The sequence below is a fragment of the Apodemus sylvaticus genome, chromosome 5, assembly GCF_947179515.1.
Source record: "Apodemus sylvaticus chromosome 5, mApoSyl1.1, whole genome shotgun sequence".
NCBI lineage: Eukaryota > Metazoa > Chordata > Mammalia > Rodentia > Muridae > Apodemus > Apodemus sylvaticus.
In genome coordinates, this window is record NC_067476.1 from 141133185 (window position 1) to 141150099 (window position 16915).

Below are 16915 nucleotides of genomic sequence, written 5' to 3' on the forward strand. Positions count from 1 at the left end.
AGTGCTGGGGGGGACAGAGCAGGGCACACAGTGCTGGGGGGACAGAGCAGGGCACACAGTGCTGGGGAGGGACAGAGCAGGGCACACAGTGCTGGGGGGGGACAGCAGGGCACACAGTGCTGGGGGGGGGACAGCAGGGCACACAGTGCTGGGGGGGGACAGCAGGGCATACAGTGCTGGGGGCAGTGAGGACCCATGAGGAGCAAGGAGGGGCAAAGGCAATTCCTGTAAACACAGAAAAGGCACGGACAGGAGTGAGGATGAAATGCTCCTTCCTACTTCTAACCTTTACTGGTTAATGGATAAAGCTGTTGAGCGGCTTTCCTATGTGCTTGGCCATGTCTCCCTGTTTGGAGACTTGTCTATTTGGAAAGCTGTCTATGTTCTGAAATGACCTTTATTATTCATCTATGGGTGTTCTTTGTATGTTTTATTTTTTAATTCATGTGCATGCTCATGTCTGTGTGAGTGTACACGGGTGCCCATGGAGGCCAGGAGAGAGCTCTGGATCCCTGAGAATCAAAATGGGTCCTCTAAAAGATCAAGAAGCAGTGTTCTTAACTGCTGAGCCATTTCTTCAGCCCTATGGTCTTTTCTTTCATATAATTCATCACCTCTTTTTGTCAGCACATGGCACTGAACATGGGTCTCACACGCTATAGGCACCACACCCTAGACTTCTGTACAAATCTATATTCAAGTCCCTTATTGTATACATGATTTGCAAAACTGTTCTGTTCTGTGGGTCAGTCCTTCAGTTTCTTGGTGATGTTTTTAAGACTTTTATGAAGTCTAATTTATCTATCACTACTCTGCTCACTGTGCTTGAAGCCACGTCTGTGAACCCGGCATAAGCTGTGGTTAGCCAGACGTCCCCCTCTACCTGCGCCGCACTGCCTATGCTTCCCAAGGGCAGCTACATACCAGTCTGGAGCCCAACACGGCCATCAGAGACATGAGAACTGTCTCCAGGTCTGTTAGGGCAACCTGCAAAGGCAGCAGGCTACATATACTCCCAAGGAGGCTGCTGTGCACAGCTCTTACCCCAGATCCCCAAGACTGGAGGAACCTGGTCAGCTTAATTGGTTGTAGAAGGTTTTTTTTTTTTCTTTAAAAATTTTTTTATATCTATATTTGTAAGATAATAGTCTGAAATTTCTTTTCTCATGATCTATTCATCTGCTTTTGGTATGAAGGTAAACATTGTCTCAAAGAATGAGTTGAGAAGTGTTTGCTTGATGGAAAGCTCTCAAAATATCAGTTTGGCAGAAATCATCAGAGAAACCATGTGGTATAGGGTTATTTTGAGTAGCTTTTGCATCCTATCCAATCTCTTTATTATACAACTCAAATTTCTTTATTTCTTCTTTTTATGTTAAAGTTTTAATAGCATCCTAGTATAGGACCGCATTAAGGAAAATTCTACTGTACAGAACTCTTAATTTTCCATAGAAAGAAGATCAACATCATCTCCAAGGGGCCCAGAAAATCCTCAGTACTCAGGGGACCTAGACAAAGTACCTTGATTGTGTTCAGACTCCTCATTGGCCACTCGCATCAGGGCGTCTAGCACCAAGGCGTTGTCTAGCCACGTGTACCACTCCTCCAACTCCTGGAGGAAGCTGGCTGTGCCTGTTGACTCTGACACTTTTCTGGTTGCCAGTTTGCAAAGCCGTTCCACAAAGCCAGGGATGCTGAGAAGAGCAGCTGCAGAGAGAGGGAGGGAGAGAAGGAATACACAAAACCGCTTTACCACCCTGAGCCACGAGGGGGACAGCCCCTTTGCTCCTTTGGTCATGGAGCTGTTGAGACAGGGTCTATGAGGCCTAGACTGGCCTTGACTTTCTGATCCTCTGGCTTCTACCTCCCAAGTGCTAGATAAACAGATATATGCTGCCACATCCAGCTAGGAAAGACTCTGCTGTGATAGCAGCTAGAGCTGGCTCAGAGGTTTAAAGAGTTTACTCCTCCAGAGGATCTGGGTTCAATTCCCAGCCCCACACAGTAGTCCTTAACTGTCTGCAACTCCAGTTCCAGGGGATATGACATCCTCTTCTGGCCTCCCTAGGCATCAAACACCCACATGGTACACAGACATACATTCAGGCAAACACCCATATACATAAAATAATAAAAAATAAAAAGTAACCAGGCATGCCTTTAATCTCAGCACTCAGGAGGCAGAGCTGGCACATCTCTATGAATTCAAGGCCAGCCTAATCTACAGAGTGAATTCCAGGACAGCCAGGGCTACATGGTGAAACTGTATTGAACAACCAAAAACAAATAATAACATCAAGCCAAAATAAAATTGCAATGACTTCAGAAATAAGTTCAGGGCTGGAGAGATGGCTCAGTGGTTAAGAGCACCGATTGTTCTTCCGAAGGTCCTGAGTTCAAATCCCAGCAATCACATGGTGGCTCACAACCATCCGTAATGAGATCTGATGTCCTCTGCTGGTGTGTCTGAAAATAGCTACAGTGTACCTACATATAATAAATAAATAAATTAAAAAAAAAAAGTTCAATTTTCAGATGTACAGGGAATCTGACTCTAAGAAGGTATATGCATATATATATATTTATGCTTTTAATATGTGTATTTGAGTTAAAGACTAATTTTTGGTACATTTTTCATTGAGATGATATCCATTCTTATAAACAAAAATATCTGTATTAAAGAGATGGAGAGAGACATCTCAGTTAGTAAAGTGTCTGCCTCACAAGAATGAGGATCTGAATTTGACCCTTAGCACCCATATAAAAAGTTGGCTCTCAGTACCAGTCTAGCCTAACTGGCAAGCCACAGGTCTGTCTTAGTGAGGACTTCTATTTCTGTGATTAAATAGTCCATAACTGACAAAGTCAGGACAGGAACTTGAGCAAGGTAGGAACCTGGAGGCAGGAACTGAAGCAGAGATGATGGAAGAGTGCTTGTACCAGATAGCCATCTTTCTTACACTATCCAGAACTTCAGGCCCAGAGGTAGAACCCTCCACATTGTTCTGAGCCCTTCTCAGTAACTTAGCAATTAAGAAAACGTCCCCACAGACTTGCCTACAGGCAATATGACAGAGGTATTTTCTCAATTAAGGCTCCTCTTCTCATGTGACCCCTGCTATGTGATATTTACAAAAAAAAAAAAAAAAAAAAAACAGACAAGGTCCCAGATGAAAGATTTTACCTCAAAAATCAAGGTGGACAGCTACTGAGGAACCATAGCTGAGGATGCCATCTGGCAACCCCCAACACATATGCACACGTACAGACACATGAACACACGCACATCTGTATAAAGACTCAATGATGAATATTCTTGTAATGGTACAAATACAGAGATCATTAAATGTCTATCAACAGCAAACTGAGCATATATAGAAGGTAACAAACCCTAAAATGATGACACGTGTGTTTATATAAGTCCTCAACAAAGTTGTTTAAGGATAAAAATATAAACTGTCAAACAATATTGGCTTAGACTCATTTCTTACTCAAAACTGCAAAGAGCAGGAGCAGGCCAGGCCCTGTGCTCAGTCTCAGGGCCAGAACAGAACAGAACAGAACCACATCCCTGAGTACATAGAGTGGCTACTCTTTCACTTATGAACAAGATAGAATATAAATACTTCTTCAAAAACTGGGTGGACTGAGAGACGGCTTGGTGATTAAGAATGTCTGCTGTTTTTCAGAGAACTCAAGCTCAGTGCCTCGCACCTACATGGAAGGCCTGAAGACTCCATACTTGCAGTGCAGGACTTGGAGCTGAGAGGAAGTCCTCCTTCATGCAGTGCAGTGCAGAAGTCCCAGGCGGTGCTATTCAAGTGAGTGGCAGGCTAAGAGCTGGGTAAACGAATTCTTTCTTTCTTTTTTTTTTCTCGAGACAGGGTTTCTCTGTGTAGCCCTGGCTATCCTGAAACTCACTCTGTAAACCAGGCTGGCCTCGAACTCAGAGATCCGCCTGCCTCTGCCTCCCAGAGTGCTGGGATTACAGGCGTGCGCCACCACCGCCCGGCTAACAGGAGTGGAGCTGTTCCACAAGGAGTTCTCGGCTTGGGACTGTAGCCTGAGTAGGTCATAGACCGCAGTGGGGAAGCCACTGCTGCTGCTTTACCTCGTGGACAGGATGTGCTATCCAATGCTGCTGTCTTTTGAAGCTCCCCTCTGCAGGAGGCATGGTAACTGCAGATTCGTAACTAGGGCAAGTGCTGGGATAAACAATGCCTGGGTGTAATGCCATCAACTGGCATCCACGTCACACCCTTCAAGGCTCAGGAACACAAAAGAGGGGCAGAGAGAAGGGAGGAGTGAGAGGGAGGAGTGGAGGAAATAGACTGCTATCTGTGACGCACAACACTGCTGCTGTATTCTGTTTTCTAGAGTGAGACTTGCACGGTCTGCCATCGGTGTGCCATGGGTGTGGAGAGAATCCATGCGCTCCATGCTTCTTCAGGACCAACAGGCAGACAGCAGTAGCAAAGGAGGAGGAGTTCAACAGCTCTCACCCCTACCTGACTATCTATAGGCATGGTCACTGGAGAGAGGGGAATATTTTCTTAGTGGTGTAACCAATTAGGTAAGAGGCCAAGGCTCTTGAAAATAAACCCTCTTCTAGGATCCTGTAAGAACAAAACAAATGGGGCCGGAGAGATGGTTCAGTGGTTAAGAGCACAGACTGCTCTTCCAGGGGTCCTGAGTTCAATTCCCAGCACCCACACGGTGGCTCACAACCATCAAAATGGGATCTGATGCCCTTTTCTAGTGTACTGTAGTGTCTGAAGACAGCTACAGTATACTTATATAAAATAAATAAATCTAAAAAAGAAAAAGAAAAAACAAATGAAACACTAATAAAATAAAATTTCTCTCTCTTTCTCTCTTTCACACACACACACACACACACACACGTGCGCACACACACACACACATACACATGCACAAACAACAAACACACAGTAAGGGATCTGATGGAGTGAGAGGAGAACAAGAGAGCAATGAAGGCTGGCTCTCTGTGATAAACACATCCTGCACACACATGAAAATGGCATGATGAGCCTTGCATGGTGCCACACACCTTGAATCCCAGCACGTGGGAGGCAAAAGCAGGTGCACCTTTCTGTAAGTTGGAGGGATAGCCTGGTGTACCTATTAAGTTTCATTTAGCCAGTCAGGGAAACACAAACCAAAACCAAAACCCCACTTTAAATAGTTATCATGAGGCCAGCGGTGGTGGTCCACGCCTTTAACCCTAGCATTTGGGAGGCAGAGGCAGGCGGATTTCTGAGTTCAAGGCCAGCCTGGTCTACAAAGTGAGTTCCAGGACAGTCAGGGCTATACAGAGAAACCTGTCTCGGGAAAAAAATAGTTATAATGAAATTCATTATTTCATATAATCAATATATGTTAATATAAGAAAACTGAAAAAAGTACTGAGTATGGTAGCATAGGAGGACCCCACATGAGAACAGCCCAGGATACAGAACAGAAAACTTGCCTCAAAACAGAGGAAAACCTATCATCTTCAGTCTCTAACATTTTTGTAATAAATATTTACTAGTAGGAAGAAAAAGGATGAGCATTTCCTTTAAGGTAATTTCCCCCCATCCCACCATGAGGAAAGTGTATGGTACCTCTCAAGGGAGACTGATCACAGGGAAGGGAACAAACACACTGTGTATCTGCTGGTCCCTTTATACTGTTTAGTAAATAACAACAAAAACCTCTTTTTTTTAAAACAAAAAAATTACCTTTTCTCTCTCTCTCTCTGTCTCTCTCTCTCTCTGTCTCTCTCTCTCTCTCTCTTTCTCTTCTGAGGCAGGGTATCCTATATCCCAGGTTGCCTTGAACTCGCTTTGTATCTGAGGCTGACCTTGACTTTCTTGGGTCCTCCAATCTTTCTCTCCTAAGTTCTGCTATCAGTCCAGTTTATACAGCACTAGGGAATAACCTAAGGTATGTGAAGCAAGCACCCTACCAACCGAGGTCTATCTCTAGCCCAGGTGTTACTCATACTCAAAAAAAAAAAAAAAGAAAAAAAAAATCAAATAATACTTGAAAATCTTCTCCAAGCTGTTTTTTTCTTTTGCTCTTCTTGCAGAATATATATATTTATTATTTTAATGATGTACACATGGTGCACGCATGTGGGTATAGGTGACTGTAAAGGTTAGAGGTGTCAGGTTCCTCTGGAGCTGGAGTTACAGGCCGTTGTGAGCTGCCTGATACAGGTGCTGGGAACCAAAATCTAAAACCTTGAGTCCTCTGCAAAAGCAGTATGAGCTCTTAACCACTAAGCCATAAGCATCTAATCTTTTTAAGTTACATTTATTTACGGGTAGTGGTGGTGGTAGCATGCCACAGCAGGCTTGTGCAGGTCGGAGAGCAACCTGTAATAGCTGGTCATCTCCTGCCGTGTGGGTCCGAGGGACTGGACTCTGGTCACCATGGCGGCACGAGCCTTTACTCAGCCATCTTGCCAACTACACAAGAAGGCAAGCGAGCCGAGCAACTTTAATAATTTTTTTCAACACCCCAAATCAAAGAAAAGTGGCCTTAGAATTATGAATTAGCCAAAAACCCACTTAGCTAGAGTATCTCAGTCCCGAGGATGATGGGTAATGCTATTTCACCTAAGATACACGAACCCAGTCAAACGGCTACAAAACAAAGTACTATTTAGAGAGCACTGTGAGGATGCTACCTTGGGATGATAATGGTTTTCTATTGCACTTTCATTGTTTTAATACGGTGTTGCTTTTGTCTCAATAGCTTGGTTTATAGCTGTTAATCTTCAATCACTAACTTTAAAGACATATAAGTGATTTAACTGAGTCATCTATACCCTTCCACCCAGCTGGAAGCACAACACTTCATCAACTTAACAGTTGGTGAAGCACAGCAGCACAGGCCTAAAATCTCAGCTACTGGGGTTGGAGAGATGGCTCAGCAGTTAAGAGCACTGGCTGCTTTCCAGAGAGGACCAATGTTCAATTCCCAGGATCCAGATGGTGGTTCATAACCATGTGAAACTCCAGTCTCAAATAATGTGGTCCTCTGCAGGTATCAGGCACACAATGGTTCACAGATATACATGTAAGGCAAAATTCACACATACATACAATAAAATAAAAAATAAAAATAAAAAAAAATCTCAGATACTAAGGAGACTGAATTGGGGGGCCAGCCTAGACTTCAAGGCTACCCTGAGCAACCGTAAAGAGACCTTTTCTCAAAAGGGCGGGAGACTGCTCATTCATCATATGCTTGCACACAAGACACCGAGTTCAATTCCTTACACCACTAAAAAGAAAGATATTGGAGATTAGAATAGTCTAACTTTTTAAAAAGTAACTCAAATGCAGTGTTCTAAACCAAACAGCCTAAGAAGCATACAGTACGAAGTTACAGCCACTTCCAAGCAGGTGACAGTTCACTGTACCCTTGAGTTTCTTTATGTAAGCATGCAAGCAAGCAAACGTGGAGTCCTGTTCACCTTCCCTATCTTGTAGTACGGGACTAGTCTACAGAGTCTCTCTCATTTTCGTTATGTGGACATCCATTGTGTATGTGGCCTCACTGTGGAGCACTTGGGTTCTTCATGGTCCTTTGCCATCAAAATACTGCAATTACAAATGTGGTATGCACCATGTCTATAAGGAACTTAGGGAGCCAGAGAGATGCCTCAGTGGTTAAGAGCACTGGCTGCTCTTCCAGAGGTTCTGAGTTCAATTCCCGGCAACCACATGGTGGCTCACAACTATCTGTAATGGGGTCTAATGCCATCTTCTGGTGAAGACAGCTACAGTATACTCATATAAAATAAACACATAAATCTTTAAAAAAAAAAAAAACTTAGAAGGCTAAAACACATGCATTTGTAATTCTGATTATACACTGGGTTTTTGAACTTCTAGACTCATTAAAAAACCTGATTAGAGCTAATGAACTTTGTCTGGAAACATAAAAAGAATTTAATGTATAAACATATAACATTTACATCCTGACTGAATATACATGCTAAAATTCATGTGGTTTAACCAGAGAGCACACATGGGCTGCGCTCTCTCTCTCTCTCTCTCTCTCTCTCTCTCTCATATACGCAGCAGATGTGCAGCTTGGTCTTCATGTGGGTACCTAACAACTGGCGTGGGGCTGCCCCAGAAGCCACTGCCTGTATATAGAATATATTCTTCTAGCTGTGCTGCTTTGTCTGGCCTCAGTGGAAAAGGATGTACCTACCCTCACTGACTTAAGGAGTAAGCCGGTGGGGTGGGGTGGGGTGGGGGCTGGATACCTGCCCCCCCTCCACTCAGGGAAGAAGGGGAGGGAGGACAGAGAAAGAATTATGGAGGAGGTGACTGGGAGGGGGCAGCGAGGAGGATCTAATGTGAATAAGTACAATAATAACGATAATGATAATAATAAGCAGCGTCGGGGCTTTACTAGGAGCCTCAGCTACCCTCTGGGGTGCTGAGAGCTCTGTACCTTGGTTGATCTCAGCTGCAGAAGGCCCCAAACTCAAGCTCTTCTTCTGCTGAGCATTTTTGGCAAGAAGCGTGTGTTTGTCGTCATTCCCCGTGTCCATCTCTGAAATGGTGACAGCCAGGATCCTGCAGAAGTTAGCAAGCTGCTGCTGATCGAAGCTGGACACTAAGGAGCTCAGGTTGGGGACTTCATCTAGACGGATCATTTCCTACAGAAGACACAAAGAAGCAGTCCCCATACTTGATCCCTCAAGAAGTTGTGCATGCTCTCCTGCACCCTTCCTGTGGGCTCAGATCCCAGTTCTGCAGACCTCAGTCAGGTTCTGGAATCTCTCCTCTTCCTTGCTAGTAACAGACTAGAACTCCCCATCTCAGAGAGTGCGGAGGTTCCACTTACTGTAACTGCAGGCATACCTGTTCTCACTGCCTTACCTTTGTCCTGGCAGCACATTTTGCCCTCTTTAAAAAAAAAAAAATTATCATTCAAGCTTTATAAATTACAAATCACTATTCCCCCACAGGTTTTTTGAGATAAGGTCTATGTAGCTCAGACTAGATGACTGAGGATTCCCTTGAGTTTCTGAGTCTTCTGCTTCCCCCTTTTGAGTGCCAGGTTAAAGACATGCACCACTATGCACACAGTTGATGGGTGCAGGGGATCAAGCCCGGAGCTTTGCACAGGCCAGGCAAGCTCTCTTCTAGTTGAGCTTCGGTCCCTATTCCTAGATTAATTTTTCAAAAAGAAATAAAACTTTTCATGGTCAAAGACCTCTGTGAAGTCCTACAGTTACAGTCTCCCCTCTCCTTCCAGAAGTAGCCATTATTTTGAACTCATGTCTGCCTACTCTTCCCAGGTATTGTTCAGTCCTCATAAATACCTCTGTTAACCTCAGGAGCAGGGTTGGGCATGTGATGTGAATATAGAGACCTTCCTTGTGACTCCACACTGAGATTTTTACAGAACTCTGACAAGCAGCCCTAGTTCAATTCCCTTTCGTCGCTTTACCGCATGGTGTTTTGCTCACTCTGTGCACTTGGGTGAACAGTAATGTCCACTGCAGTTGCACTGAACGTCTGTCAGGTACTCCTTGTGTACATGTACACAGTATAGAACTTCTCTTCCTGGCTTTTGTTTTGTTTTTGTTTTTTGGATTTGGTTTTTTCGAAATAGGGTTTCTCTGTGTAGCCCTGGCTGTCCTGGAACTCACTCTATAGACCAGGCTGGCCTCGAACTCAGAGATCGGCCTGCCTCTGCCTCCCAGAGTGCTGGGATTACAGGCGTGTGCCAACACCACCTGGCTCTCTTCCTGGCTTTATCAGTTGTAATGTTTACTATAACTTTTAACAGATGTTCTCTAGCAAGTAGAGGCCTTTTCCTTCTACTCTGATCTGTATGATCTCAGTCTCATAACAGGGTCACACACGGAGAGCGAAGACCAAGCCTGCAGAGAGCCTTAGGAAATTAGGGGTACCCAACTGGAAGGTAGCTCTCCTAAGATTCCTTAGTAACTCGGGGGAGAAAGACATAAAAGGACCGAGTTTCATGCCACCCAGTCGCTCTTCACGGCTCTCCTCACACTCCATGTTGCTATTTGCCATGAGGTGACACAGCCACTCAGGCTATGCTGTGTGAACTTTGAGGCTCAGAACTACAAGCCAAATAAACTTCCTGAGGGGGTCCATGTCAGGTGTTTTTTACTAATATAACCTGACTGATGATTTATTTAAAAAAAAAAAAAGCTTTTATTATTTTTTTTCTTTTTTTTCACCGTTTCTTTCTAGCCTGGTCTCCATCTACCTTGTTTATTGAAGCATGAGCTTGCCCAGGATCCATCTATGCCTTCTGAGGCAGGATTAAACCTGGGCCACCCAGACCACTTGGTTTTTATGTGAGTGCTGGGGATCCACACTCCAGTCCTCACACTTACGGCAAGCACGCTATCCCCCAAGCCATTTCCCTGCCCCCTAGTGTTTTCACATTCTCTAGGGTATTTTTCTAGTCAGGTGTGGTGACGCATGCTCTTAATCGCAGCATTCAGAAGGCAGAGGCAGGCAGATATCTGGTCTACAGTCAGCTCCATGATAGCCTACATGGAGAAACCTAGTCTCTAAAAACAAGCAAACAAACAAAAACAAAAAGCCAAAAAACGTTTTTTCTAATTACACTTTATATAATTATGTGCGCATGTAAATATATATATATGTAGTTGGGAGTACATGTGTGTATATGAATTGTGCATGTGGTTGGTTCTGTATGTGTGTATGTATGTGGTGTGTATAAGTGTGTATGTGTAGGAGGTAAGCGTGTATTATGTATGTGTGTATGCCATGTTTGTGTATATTTTGGTGGGTGTGTGCCATAGCTCAAAAGGAGGTCAGAGGACAACGTGCAGGTGTTGGTTCTCTCCTCCTCCCATGTCTCCCAGAGACTGAGCTCCGGTTCTCAGGCGTGCTGGCAGGCAGGTGCCTACCTGTAGGCCCTCTCTGGCTGCATGCTTTCGTTTCTGAGATCATTTACCTCCAAGTATGCCGAGGCACAGGTCATATAGAGCACACTTGCGGTCAAGCACCGAGGTCACCCTTGGGGCAGTGCTGCACACAGCACGTGCACATTCAGTCTTCCCACTCCACAGTCCTGGAGATCTGCTCTCCACACACGGAGTAAGATCTGCATGTCCTGACTTTCAATGAAGCCAAACACTGATTCATGGCTCATGTGCTTCTCCCTGGTGAGCCGCCTGTCCATAGCACTGCTCCCTTGTTAATCAGGCTGTATCTTTTTCAGGCTCAATTGTAGGACTGTTTGATGAATTCTCAATATTAATCCTCTGTTTGCTGCATGAATTGTAGGTACCTTTTCCACTTTAGTTATACATGTTACATCAAGGCACCTACAAAGTGTGGTCAACCTATCACCTATCTGGGTAACAGAGACAGGAATGAGAAGGCATGAGGGACCAGGTAGGCAAAAGTTTTTTTGGAGGGAGCAATTGCTGTCTCCTACTGAGCCTGCCAGGGAGCATGGGGCTCCTGCACTGACAGCTACTCTCACACACTGGACTGGGCACATGATTCTCAGGAAATAACAAAGACATTTTATCAAAGCACAAAGGGACTGTCTGGGGACTGGACACATTGGGAATATGTTCCCACAGATAATGGGACACTTGTGATGCTTCTGCCTGGGTAACAACAGGCGAGGCCTAAGTGAAAGCTAGGTAACAGTGTGTGGGGGACTCTGCTTTCTGCAACAGCCACCTCCAGGAAACTATGTAGCAAGGACAAGAAATCTGCCAATCAGCAATCAACAGGGAGGCATGGCGAGGAGTGTGAAAGTGAACTCAAGGCCCTAACAAGCTTCTGTCATAACTTTACCGTAGTGTATATGGGTGTGTTTTTAGAAGTATGTGAGTTTCTGAAGAGAAAACTTTAATGTTTTCATCTTTTTGTTGCTATTTTTTGAGACAAAGTCTCACTCTTACCCCGATAACTTTAAACATGTGATGAGCTACTGAGTAAGTGTCATGGCGGCGCACACCTTTATTCCTAGCACTCAGGAGGCAGAGGCAGGTGGATCTCTTGAGTTCGAGGCCAGCTTGGTCACACCCAGGGCTACACAGAGAAACCCTGTCTTGTAAAACAACAACAAAACAAACAAAACAGAAAGGAAAAAGAATGGCAGGATTTCAGAGCTTATGATATCTTGCAATTAACCAACCTGAGCTGAAGGCTGGTAAGAGAATATAAGGGTAGATTAAATAAGCAAAGGCTAAGTAGTACCACTAGAGGGAACACACACTAGGAAATAAAGTTCAAGCACAGATTGGTGAGCAGTCACCAGTACATATAACAGCAAAAGCATGTGAAACACAACTTGTTCACTATAGTAAGGAGCAATTTTATCTTAGCAAGGAATGCTAAAAATGACACTAATTCCCCACATCAATGCAAAGTTTATGTTTCTTCATACCCTTTGACTTAATTTATATGTACTTATGTTCCTTAGCCATGAAAACCCACCGGTGTAAAGAGCACAACCTAACTTTATATCTCAACCTCCCACCTATCTAAGAACAAAGAACTTAACACTAGGGCATGGAAGAGCTTCTTTGAAAGGAGTCTTGTCTAATTAACCAGGCTCAACAATCCAGTACCCACAACACCTCCCACAGCAGAACACAGCTCACCTTCTTAACACCCAAAATGTCTTCGATGAGAGTTGCTGTTTGTAAGAATGTCTTCTTACTTGTCATCAGTGTGAACAGAAAAATCACAAAATCATTCTTTTCTGCCAAACGCTTCGTTACTCCTTCCGTCTGTCACAGGGAGCAGGGAGAAAAGGCAGAATAGCTTATGACCATAACACAAAACACTATCCCAGATGCAGAAAGTAATCTCATCTTGAAAAACTAGAATGAGCCAACAAATCTAGGAAGTCACGTGTACTGTGGCGAATATGTGTAAAACGACTCCTGGCCTTCAGACCAATTAACAGGGAACCCAATTTGGAGCTAGGAATGAGAAAAAAAAGCAGGAAGCAATGAACAGCTTCAGATGGCTTAAAATCTAAGGCCCTAATAGCTCCACTTAGAGACTCAAGTGGTATCATCCACACAGAAGCCCACCTAGAGCACAAGCAGTAGTGTGAGGTGATGCTTCCTTCCTAAGAGAGCCGTGCAAGGCTTCTGCAGGCCAGCCTTGACCCCAACACGCCGTCTCAAGCATGACCACTGAGGGTAGAACTGAGGTCTGACTCCATCTAGGTGACCCTGACAAATTACTTCTCACCCCTCGACCTCCATGGCTTCACCTGTGCACAGTTATCTCCTAAGTCTGGGAGGATTCCAGCGAGGGAGTGCAGTAAGCCCCACCTGTACAGAAACCCTCGCTCATTTAGCCACTATCCTTGACCAAAGTGATCTGGGAGTAACCAACAGGCTTTAAGTTTCCGTTGCTGTCAACTGACTCGTGTGACTGACACTAATGGTCCTTCAAATGGGTGAACAGTATCTGCCAGACACAATCTTTCAGAGACTTACCTAGGATCAAGTCAGGCTGGATGGCTCAAGGTTAACATTACTGCCAATGGAGGAGGGTTTCCTACCTCTACCACTTGGAGGTACACTGCCCACAAAGTCCCTATCTGACAGCAGCATTTAGAACACAGGAAAAGGATGAGTGTCTGCTGGCAGACACATATTGATCAAGTATGCTTTGCCTACATTATGGGATATGCCATCAGAAAAATAATGTAGATATTCTTTTTGCCTTTTGTAGAATAAAAAGGCTTGTTATGAAATGCTTCAACACAAAACAGCATACAGAAGTCAAACTATTTGTAGCAGATTGCTGGTAGCTGTTTAATCTGGCTAATGGGATCACATGTGATTTACACTGTTTTCTTTAGTGGAGAATATGCTTTGGGGCCAGCAAGGCGATTCGTAAAGGCACTTGCCACCAGACTCACCCCAATTTGATCCTTGGACCCACAAGGTGAAAGGAGAAAAGTGCCCCCCCTCAACAAGTTGATCTCCAACTTAAAAACACAAACACACGCACGCACGCACGCACGCACACACTTTGTTAAAGATGGGAACAGGCAAGCCTACCAATTCATTCATCCAGATGATTCTCCTCCTCAGTGAAAGCACCCTAGCCCACTCTAAACACTTGCACTTCTCCTCCTCTGAAGCCTCCCAGCACCTGGTCTACTCCTGTCTACATTCTTCACCATACGTGACCCTCCAGCGCTGCCGTGTAACAGAGGTACTCTATTATTTACCATCACACCTCTGCTATCTACAATAAACCTACAACATGGATGGTATTTAAAGACTAGAATAAAAAACCAGGATAATGGAGGAAATAAAAGAACTTGCTGGCAAATAACCTCTAAAGTCAGGTTCAAGAGTTTGGCTTTTAAACCAGTGAGTGGGTATCCAAACAAAGAGAACTCTGTAATCAATGGGATAAATATGTCAAATTTAATTTTCAGAATGAAGGGATTGAATAAAATGTGCTGAGTGTCTCACTGGGCTAGAACTCAACAAGTAATCTAGGCTGGCCTGCCAGCAGGCCTGGTACCCTCTACCTCTGCCTCCGTGCACTGCGATTATGGGCATGCAGCAGCACATGCGCTTTGTTACTTGGGATCAGATGGGATCCTTGCGCTTGCATGGAGAGTTACCACAGGGGCCATCTCTGCCGTCATCCTTTTAAAATAAAAAGACTGACCTGTTTACTAGAATGTCTCTGATCATTAGTAAGTCACAATGTAAGAACACCCTGAGAGGGGGACTTGACGACTATGGAGTCACTCTGGTCTGTGCTGTCTTACTGAACTTTAGCTGCAAAGATAGTTGAACACTCTTGACAAACCTTTTGCCCTAATATCTTCCTGTGTTTTTCTGTGTTACTGAGCTGTAATGGCAAACTGAGACACATTCTAGCTGTGAGTCTCACACTAGATTCTGAAAATGTGGTACAAAAAAAGTAGAATATCTTAAAAATTGTATTGATTAGAGTGATAATATTCTTAACTAGATATGTTAAATATATTGTCAAAATAATTATTTTTCCTGTTTTAAAAAAAGTGGCTCTAAGGAAATATACAATAATAACTGACAACGCCTGAGTTGTAATCTACAGACAAGCTCCACAGATGCCGATGTGCGCGGATGCTCCAACAGCTGGCTCTCTGGGCGGCCACTGAGAAGCATCTTACCATCTGCGTTTTCTATCAGGCCGGTTGCTGGGGCTTATGTGCCTGCACACCTTCTTTATCCGCTCCTTTCTTATCTACGTCTCATCCTGTGGTCTTAGCAGCACTCACCTGAAGCCTTCTTTAGAAAGAGGTAAGGAGCAGAGTTAAACATTCCTTTTGCTTCTGTGATGGGTACAGTAGCACTTAGCATGTTCTGCTGTGTTCTGTGACAAGTAAGCGTACCATCCGTGTTGTTTTTAAAACCCAACTTTTACACACTGTTTACAAGTGCATTCACTGTGATCTCACTTAGCTCTCCCAACAAGCCTGTGCTATCTATCGGTTTGGTCACACACTGTGGACCAGGCTCATGGGGCTGTAACCAAACGCCCGGGCACAAAATCAACTTCCAACAGAGCTCCGTGCTTCCTTTCTGAATTTACTTCCTGTATCCACCACTCTTCTTGGAGCAGGGTTTGTGGCTTTTGTTTTCCACTAAGGAAAATGAAGGAAGGTTATCTTAAAGGACATGGCCGCTCTGCCAACACTTGTCACCTTTCACCTCTGCTTGGACACCTGTGTATGGGGGCGCTGGCAACAGGGTTTGGGGCCTGTTGAAGTAGCTTTGGGTCTTACTAAGTGCTACAAAATTATGCCTCTCCATTATTTCTACCTGCAGCTCGTGATTCTCAGGCACACAGAAAATAAGGCCAATCAATTCCCTAAAATATCTGAAGACAGGTCTCATGTCTGCCACCCACTCAAACACTGCGCTCTGACCACTGAAGATAGGAGCTAACTGGGCCGCAATGGGAGGAGTACTCACACAGACACAGGTATTATACAGGATGCTCAAGCAGTCCTTCGACATCTCATCACTTACTGAAAGGCAAGGAGGAACATTATTTCTCTCATAGAAAACACAGTGTAACTGACATTAGCACACTCTGGAACATAAGGAATGTTCTAGCCGGGCATGTCTTGTGTGCCTTCAGTCCCAGCTCTAGGGAGGCAGGTACTGCACAGGCTTAGACTGTGTGGCTGTAAGCGAACACAGCAGCCCTCACTATCCTGCAGTGCCACAGAAAAGGACTTAAGGGCTGCTTTCAGAAGCAGAACTACTAGAATCCAGAGTCAGAACCCTGACCCCCCTCATGAGCTCCCACTGAAGCCTCTGCCAGCTGAAAACCAGGGCATCGCCTCAGCCTCCAACTCGCCGACTGGGGGCTGAGGTTTGTGGTTACGATTATTTATATTAGGAAAGTGGCTTCTGTCTGATATACTGTCAATCCCAATAAAGAAAGATCTCACTATTTATGTCAGAACAAGACAATACAAAAAAGTAACTTAATTTTATGTTCCCGCAAACCCAGAGCTGAATGACCCTGAGTGTGAGCCATGGAGGAGTGCTCTATCTGGCGGAGCACTTATCTGTAAACAGTGTCCAATCTCCTTCCTCCTCACGGCCCTAAACTCTAGCATCTGCATCTCCCTCGAGATCCCAATGAGCAGCCTGTCAGACAGATGGGCTACTCGTACTTTTAACTATGAGGTATGTGCTGTCCCTCATGACTACCTCTCAACTTATTTTACCTTGCTTATTCATTTAATGATTTCAGAGTACGGTGGATCAAAATTACTTCATAACTTTCAATTTTCCACTTCATACTTCTCAACTTTCAATTTCCAAAGGGAGTTAGACTAATGTATTTATCAAGAATTTGTTCACTAC

The 16915-nt window shown here is 44.4% G+C and overlaps 1 protein-coding gene and 1 non-coding gene across 3 annotated transcripts in view; both read right to left on the minus strand.

Annotated features, from left to right (window-relative positions):
- Trpc4ap (transient receptor potential cation channel subfamily C member 4 associated protein) overlaps positions 1-16915 on the minus strand; it is a 59796-nt gene that overhangs the window by 18137 nt on the left and 24744 nt on the right. For both annotated transcript variants that reach the window (XM_052184043.1, XM_052184042.1), the window contains exons 5-8: positions 16010-16065; positions 12668-12796; positions 8482-8689; positions 1522-1707 (exon numbers count right to left, since the gene is read on the minus strand). In XM_052184043.1, the coding sequence (XP_052040003.1) occupies positions 1522-1707; positions 8482-8689; positions 12668-12796; positions 16010-16065 (579 nt within the window). The remainder of the gene's footprint in view (positions 1-1521; positions 1708-8481; positions 8690-12667; positions 12797-16009; positions 16066-16915) is intronic.
- On the minus strand, positions 961-1092 carry LOC127686515 (small nucleolar RNA SNORA70). Its single transcript, XR_007978138.1, has one exon. It is a non-coding gene; the product is annotated as a small nucleolar RNA SNORA70 (small nucleolar RNA).